Genomic DNA, 7,815 nt, shown 5'->3' with positions numbered 1-7,815 from the left:
AACTATGTCAGTCTGAAGTTTACATCTCGTACACCTATGCATATACTGACATATGGGTGTGTTCTTCAAGCAAACATTATAAGACTGTCGAGTTCTTGAGCTGCTCCTTAAGGTTATACAAACAAAGTAACATTCAGAAGCTGCAAAAATCCATAGCTACTGATGTCACAGCACAAACCAAAGAGGGCTAAGAGACTGCACCCAAAACCAGAGAAAATCACACGCATTTCTGTAGGATTTAGAAATCAAAGCAACCCATCCATGAAGTTGGAGCTCTCTGAAAGTATGACACAAGCACAAAAAATCCATTCTAATAGAGGAGAAACTAGATGAAGGGAATGGCATATAATGAAGAGCAATGTATGAATTTAATAAAATGTTAAAAAAAAAAAAAAAAAAAAAAAAAAAAAAAAGCTTTAGGATGAACTGAACAATTGCAAAATGACTGGTGCTCTGTAGAAAAAAAAGAAAATTATATTTTATATATATATATATATATATATATATATATATATATATATATATATATATATATATATATATACATACATACATACATACATATACACACACACACACACACACACACAAATACTTACATACATACTTTACATTAAAGAAGTGCATGACAGTTATTTCCTTAGCTGGCTAATGTGAATGGCTCTGTTGGCTGTCAGTTTGCAGACATCTGACAGACACGGAATGTTACTCATCTCCATGTGATGAAATACAGTGGGACCCAGCACATCCAGGAACCAGGCTCTCAGGATTGTACAGTTCTGAAGGTCAGCAATGATTGTGTTAAGATGTGTAATTGAGGTAGGCAAAATAAAAACAAAACACCCACTCCCATCCACTTAAAAACTATCCTGACATCCACCTACTATAATGGTCCCTTTTCCTGTAACCATAGGAACACTGATTAAACACAGCCCTCCTACACAGCCCACAGGTGCAGAGCCTACACAAAAAGTATAGGATCTAATCAGGAAGGTCACACAAAAAAAATGCCCCGCCACTTTTATGTGAAAGACCATGCTACATTTTAAAAAAAAGTTTCAGTTTGTAAAATGGTAACTAAGAGAATCCAAACATTTGCCATTCACTTGTGATCTGCATGAACCAAGTGAACCTTAAATTAAAACCAATTCCTTTTCACATATCTTTCTCAGATGGGAGTTTCTCACCCACTGAACATTAGCGCCCCCACAGGATGGAGAGGGAAAATCCTCTGCAGCATCAACATGTGCAGCGTGCTCAGAAAAGCTTCACCCACAGTGAGGAGCAAGCCCACGACTGACCTATAGTTTAAGCAGAAAAACAAGAGCTTTCAGGACAGCCAGAGACAGTGCGGTGAAGTTTGGCAAGCTAAACATGTTAATGAAAAAGCAACTGATGAGATATGATCCAGCAGAATTGGTCAGTTCTTCCTTAGTGTGGCACATTACACCAGTCAGATTCCCTCCAGTAAATCAGTAAATCATAAATTGTACCATTCTACTAAACTGCAGAGCTCACAATGAGTAGCATTACCTGGACCAGGGGATGGGGAAACAGCCAAGTCAGGGTTTTTCTTGTGGGCAGCTCTCACTCTTAGAAAGCAGAGACCACCAACACTGTACTGTGCATGTTGTGTTCAAAAACGGAATGATACGTCACCTCATTAATACATCACCTCATACGTGTGACTACAAGCAGCAAAAATTAAGGCAAATTTAAGCAAGGCTTTGAAGCTATGCTTCAATTGTACACAGGAAACAGGTATGACTGAACAATATACTTGACAAAATAATGGCAACTTTCTATAGCGATCATTCGTGTTCTATACATTATATAATGTATATACGCTATATTGACAAAAGTATTCGCTCGTCTGCCTTCGCATGCAAATGAACTCGAGTGAAATCTCAATCTTAATACATAGTGTTTATTATGAGATTGGTCAACCTTTTGCAGCTATAACAGCTTCAACTTGTCTGGGAAGGCTTTTCACAAGGTTTAGGAATGTGTTCATGGGAATTGTTGACCATTTTTCCAGATGCGCATTTGTAAGGCTTGGATGCAGCTGCTCGGCCATGGAAACCCATTCCATGAAGCTCTCTACGCACTGTTCTTGAGCTAACCTGAAGGCCACATGAAGTTTGGAGGTATGTAGCAATGGACTCTGCATAAAGTTGGCAACCTCTGTGCGCCTCAGCATCCACTGACTACACTGTCATTTTACATGGCCTACCACTTCACGCTGAGGTGGTGTCATTCCCAATCGCTTCTACTTTGTTATAATACCACTAACAGTTGACTGTGGAATATTTAGTAGCAAGGAAATTTAATAACTGGACTTGCTGTACAGGTGTCATCCTATCATGGTACACTGCTGGAATTCAGTGAGCTCCTGAGAGCGACCCATTCTTTCACAAATGTTTGTAGAGGCGGTCTGCATGCCTAGTTGCTTGGTTTTATACACCTGTAGCCATGGAAGTGATTGGAACACCTGAATTCAATGATTTGGATGGGTAAGCGAATACTTTTGGCAATATAGTATGTAATATATACACACTTATATACACACTCCTTAGCCATGTCATTTACCTACCCCCCAAAAAATACTGGACTAAAAACAGACAAATAACTTACAAATAACATACAAATATATGTACAGCGAAGCAGAATCAGCTCATGTGGCATGCCAATAGCAGACTGTTATTACTTTTTTGAGCAGTGTAATGAGATTTTCCTACTGCCCCCAGTGGCATGGAGGACTCAGCACTCAATCTGGGACTGCAGCTGCCTGCGCAGGGTGAGTGTGCGGCGGTGCAGCTGTTGCATCTGTTGCATGCGGTCACGCTGCCTGGCCAGGTTCTGAGGCATGGGGTAGCGCTGGCAGCCATACAGGAAGCGGTAGGGGATCCGCACGTGGCAGGCCGTGGCTCGGCATCGCGGCTGGGGCATGGGGGGCAGAAGCATCCAGCGCTTGCGCTCGGCACAGTAGCGATACGCCTCCTTGCGGTACTGCTTGTCCACATCATCACTGTTCTTCCAGCCGCCGATTACGAACACGTCATCACCCAAGTAACAAATGGCAGCACCCTCGATGCTGGTGACTTCCGGTGGGAGGCTCTCGAGGATGTCGTCGGAGATCCTTGCACTGATCTTCTGGCGGGCCGCATCGTCACGGACGTTAGTGTAGCTCCGGGGACAACAAGAAGCAGTATGGTAGAAGTTAGTGGAGGCCACGGCCATCTGAAACAGACAGTAGTTATCGATGAGCGGGAGGGAGTCCACTTCCTGCCACTGGCGACTGTCAGTGTCGTAACGCGTAGTGACTGTTTTGAGACCATCGTCGTTGTCTGTGTCGACAGGTGTCCGTGCCGTAACATAAACAAAGCGATCCTCCACGCTGATGGCCTTCACGTCTCTCAGAATTTTGGGTGCAGACTCCAGGTTGTGCCACTTGTCCTGCTCAGGCTCATACACACTCACGTCCTTGAAGCCAGGGCTGAAGTTACCATGACCACCAATGCTATAGAGAATGTTCTTGATGCATGTGAGCCCGAAGGAATGCTTGCGTGTGGTCAGGTTGCTCACCTGCTCCCAGGTGTTGCGATTTGGATTGTACCTCTCCACCGTCTTGGCAAAGCCAGGCTCCATGGATCCTGCCACATACACATGTGACTCCGTTGCTGCAATAGCATGACCATCCAGGTGATTGTGAATATGTGGAAGATTGACCCAACGGTCCTCATACACAAAATACCCTACACACTCGCTCAGGTAGTCCCCACCTTCAGACACGCCTCCGACCACCATGATGACATCCATGTTCTGGCCAAACCGCGGCTGGAACGCAGCCGTGTGCGATGCCCAGAACTCAGCATCGGCCGACTTCAGGTTCTCGAAGCGAATGGCATGACCCTCGACAGCGTCAGACAGCAGCTGGAGGCAGGCTGCATTCCGCGCCACCAGAGGTTCATTCTTCACCACCCTCGTCAGGTAGGTGGGTTTGATCTGAGGAAGGCGGAGGAGACGGAACAGCTCCTCAAAGTATTTCTCCCGCTCCTCACCATTCTTACGCACCCACTTCACAACAGCATCGAACAACACCTCCTCAGAATCTACAGTGATCTCTGCATCAGACAGCCAGTCACGGACCAGGTGGAAGGGGAGAGTGTAGAACTCCTCATCCTGGATGACCTTGTGGAAGTTTCGACGGATCATGTCAGCGGCTCGCAGGGCGAGCTGGTCCAGGGTGTACATGTGGGCCAGGCTGTGCACCGCCACACAGTTGGTCAGGCTCAGCTTCCTCTTTAGGAACTCACCACAGAAATCCTTCAGCTGAACTAGGAGGAACCTGACAACACAAGGACAGTGAACATCTACAACTGAACATGAGGTATAACAAACCAACCACAAAATAATAGTCTAGTAAGTACAAAAAGTAGATTAAATGACCAAATGGATATTGAATATCAGAAACATTAGGGTATTGTGGCAAACCAGAGATTAACCCATCACTCTGAAATCACCATTCCAGAATGTTCTGCATAACAGCTTGGCTCAAGACAGATAAAAGGAAATTGTAATTGGGTTACAATATTTGCAATAAATTTCTGTATACAGCCTTTACTAACAAAATTATCTAATTTCATCTTCTTATTTCACCAGTCTCATTTCACACTGGTCAACACAAATTCACATAATTTCTTCCAGTTAATGCAGCAAGTCATAAGCAGATGTGGTGATTCACTGGCAATTTAAAAAAATAATGACCCTTATTCATAGCACACAACTCAATGTCTTATATAATATCATCATTGCACATTGATCCATTTACTACTGTTTTTGTTTTTATGGTTTTAAATAGCCATATGCTTCTATTCTAACCCTAGCTTTTTCCAGGTTTGGTTAAGATGTGTATTTCCTGCAAAGAACAAACATTGCGTTTCAAAAGAGGGGTTTCTGGAACAGATGAGCGCGTGCCTTAGTCCTTCACGGGGATCTGAATTCTCTTATTTACTCGGTCATGTTCTTTTCATGTCAAAATATGCAGAAAGAGTTTTTGGGGAGCGTTCTGAGCTCAAGGGGTTAACCCAGAGGTTTCTTGTTCATTCTTTTTGCCTTACTTAGGCGGGTGCTACACTCTAGAAGTGTATAGATGATCTGTCGCCTCACCTAGAAAAGCTCCGATTCAGACAAAAAGCAGGTTTCTCAAAATGATACAGTGGTGGAGACGTGAATGAACCTGAAATCGTTTCATAAGCGAACTTTATCATAGTACGCACATGCGCAGGCTCCAGAGAGGCAAGGGTGGGGCAATATTTTGAAAGACAACCCTTCCGTGTTTGTCGGTAAATGTCTCGGTCTCCACCGGATTTCAGTCCTTCTGCTTTCTAGAAAATAGCTATTCCAATATATGTCTAAGTAACGTTTACAAGCTCCCGGTCACTGCAGTTTTGGAACGAGTGCAATGTACAACCAAGCACTACGCGCACTAGGCTGCCTTTACTGAGATGGTACCCCAGTATGTTTTTGCCGTGATCCTGTATTTTCTCTGCCTGCTGCAAGTTTAATTATGATTTCATAGCCAAAACAGCAGGCTAAATAGTTAAGCATTATATCGATACATTTTCTTACCGATCGATAAACTCTACGACAAAGGGAACGCAACCGCTTCAACAGTCGCTACTGCAAATCTCTAGCAGTGCAGTGCTCACTAGACTCTAGACTAGCTAGAGCATGATTCACCTGTCCGCCAGCTCCAGCACGTCGTGCACATTGGCAGTGCTGACTCGTATTTCTCCGGTGTACATAAACTGGATGACGCTCTCCACCGTCTCCTGATCAGGGCCAGCCTCACTGCTCCACTCCTTCATCTCCACCCGACGCGAGACAGACTCTGAGAACTGGCCACCGAGGAGCGGGGTGAAATAGTCCGTAGCTGCGGCAAGTACCGACCGGTGAGCGCTGAACTCAAAACTGTTTCTCGTGTCTGCCGTAGCGCCACCGCTGCTGAAGGCCAAAGTCACGTCGCAGAAAAGCCCGAGTTTCCTTTGCTCGTTCTGTCTGCGAGAAAGCTCCGAGCAGTGGGTTGCAGATGCGAATTCTTCGGCCTCTTCCGAGTCTCCATCTCCCGCTAAAGCTCCGGCTGTGCTGGAAGCACCGCCGCCTCGGTTCGTGTCCTCTGCGTTAGGAGCTGCTGCTGCCATGTGGCCGTCAGCGGTTCTAATTCGTAAAAAACGCAATAAATTGTTTCGATAGAGAAGGCTGAGACACACGCACACAAACATAAACACCGGGGGAATATGGACGTACGTAGACCAGATGACGCTGCGATGGCGGCAGCAGAGCGAACCTGGCGGCGGTCTCTCGCGTAACACCGATTTTTATTCTCACTTTTAAACAACAAAAACCCACCTTATTAACAAAACCCCCGAATCCAGAATGGATAATGCAGTAAAACCACTGTGATCAATTTTTGTTTAAATAATTAACTCCAGCATAACTGTGACGTTTGTCCCAAAAAGAAAACGATGTAGGTTAGTAACCTTGACTGACATTTAGAGTACAAATAACAAATACATGCCACCTTACAAAGAAGATCTACTATCAAATCTACAAATATGGGCATGTAAGAGAGGGCAAAACAAGATTGTTAGCGACGGTATAATAATAATAATAATAATAATGTTGTTGTTATTATTATTATTATTATTATTATACCGTCGCTAACAATCTTGTTGTTATTATTATTATGTTGTTGTTAGTATTATTATTATTGTTGTTGTTGTTGTAAACAGAAATCAGAACAAGTATGGTAGTGCAGTGGTTTAAGTACATGACTTGTAATTGGAAGGTTGCTGGTTCAAGCTCTGCTACCAGTTTTGGGTGCCTGAGCAAGGCCCTTAACCCTCAAGTGTTCAAATTGTTCTCAGTCATAATTGTAAGGTGCTAAATCTGGTAGTTATAACCTAATGCTTGTTTTGTATCAGTGGTGTGAATTCATAACACTATTCAGCAGATGCTAATGTTTTCCCTCTTGTATGGATTCATCACATAGCTCATATAAGTTTTTAAAATTTGGTTTTAAGCGTTTTAGAACCATCTACACAAGTCATTGATATTATGTTACTTGTTTTGTGTCTCTGGTTCCTCAAACTGCCTGCTCATCTGATTCTAAAAGGTACAATAAAAATGGTTTGTCGTAATTTTGGTCCTACTGCCTTTCTTGCACTAGCCAAGTGTAACGTATATTACTCACACGTGATTTCATATTTGGAAGGTCGACTAAAGGTGTCTTTGTAACCCAAACAACATGAAAATATATGCAGAACACAGAAAAAAAATGTCTTCAGTACAACCTTAGGTCTACCACATTACCATGTCTGAGAGCAACTGTTCTGAACAGGACAGTGAGGTAATAAAATGTTTTAGGCAAACAAAAGTCAAAGTAGTGAGTTAGATATTATCCTGTTTTCTCATAAGGTGATCTGTGTATCAGTATAGTGGCATTTAAGGGTCTCTGTAGAGTGGTACAACAGTGTGTTTGAAAGCATGAAGATTTATGTTTCCATTGGTATCTGAGGACACAGGGCAGCTTCAAGGTCACTGAGCAGGAGCAAAGCAGATTATTCGGGTTTGGTTTAACAACAGGCACAAAGTGTTACAAGAAACAATGCTATCAATAGTAGGTGGGGAAAATGAAGAAGTCTCATTTCTATATAGTGGTACCAAACTCCAACTGAAGTATTGAATAACCCTTTGCATAATGGTAAACAACGTATGATTTGAATATAATGGTGGAAAGTTCAGAGATCAAAA

The 7,815-nt window shown here is 43.3% G+C and overlaps 1 protein-coding gene across 5 annotated transcripts; it reads right to left on the bottom strand.

Annotated features, from left to right (window-relative positions):
- Positions 1 to 574: 574 nt before the first annotated feature.
- Positions 575 to 6,384, bottom strand: klhl11 (kelch-like family member 11). Of its 5 annotated transcripts, none has more exons than XR_004776809.1 (3): positions 5,743 to 6,384; positions 1,188 to 4,348; positions 575 to 961 (listed from the first exon to the last, which is right to left on the bottom strand). XR_004776809.1 is itself a non-coding variant. In XM_027016390.2 (3 exons), the coding sequence occupies exons 1-3, from the start codon at positions 6,282 to 6,284 to the stop codon at positions 2,761 to 2,763; spliced, it is 2,001 nt and encodes a 666-aa protein (XP_026872191.2). In that variant the 5' UTR covers positions 6,285 to 6,384; the 3' UTR covers positions 575 to 2,760. The 5 variants fall into 5 exon arrangements, 2 of the variants coding, with proteins under 2 accessions (XP_026872191.2, XP_026872163.2); XR_003411056.2 differs by having other exon boundaries at positions 575 to 1,621; positions 2,708 to 4,348; XM_027016390.2 differs by having other exon boundaries at positions 575 to 3,653; positions 3,783 to 4,348.
- Positions 6,385 to 7,815: the final 1,431 nt, after the last annotated feature.

Source organism: Electrophorus electricus, chromosome 14 (assembly GCF_013358815.1).
Source record: "Electrophorus electricus isolate fEleEle1 chromosome 14, fEleEle1.pri, whole genome shotgun sequence".
Classification (NCBI taxonomy): Eukaryota; Metazoa; Chordata; class Actinopteri; order Gymnotiformes; family Gymnotidae; genus Electrophorus; species Electrophorus electricus.
This window is presented reverse-complemented; position numbering and strand designations above follow the sequence as displayed.

What these genes read in the sequence shown, in the direction of transcription:
- klhl11 (XM_027016362.2), bottom strand. Translation starts at nt 6,284, where the DNA reads ATGTTTGTGTGCGTGTGTCTCAGCCTTCTCTATCGAAACAATTTATTG. An exon ending in GTGCTGGAGCTGGCGGACAG is followed by an intron (nt 4,349 to 5,742) that starts GTGAATCATGCT and finishes TTGTGTTGTCAG; the next exon opens with GTTCCTCCTAGTTCAGCTGA.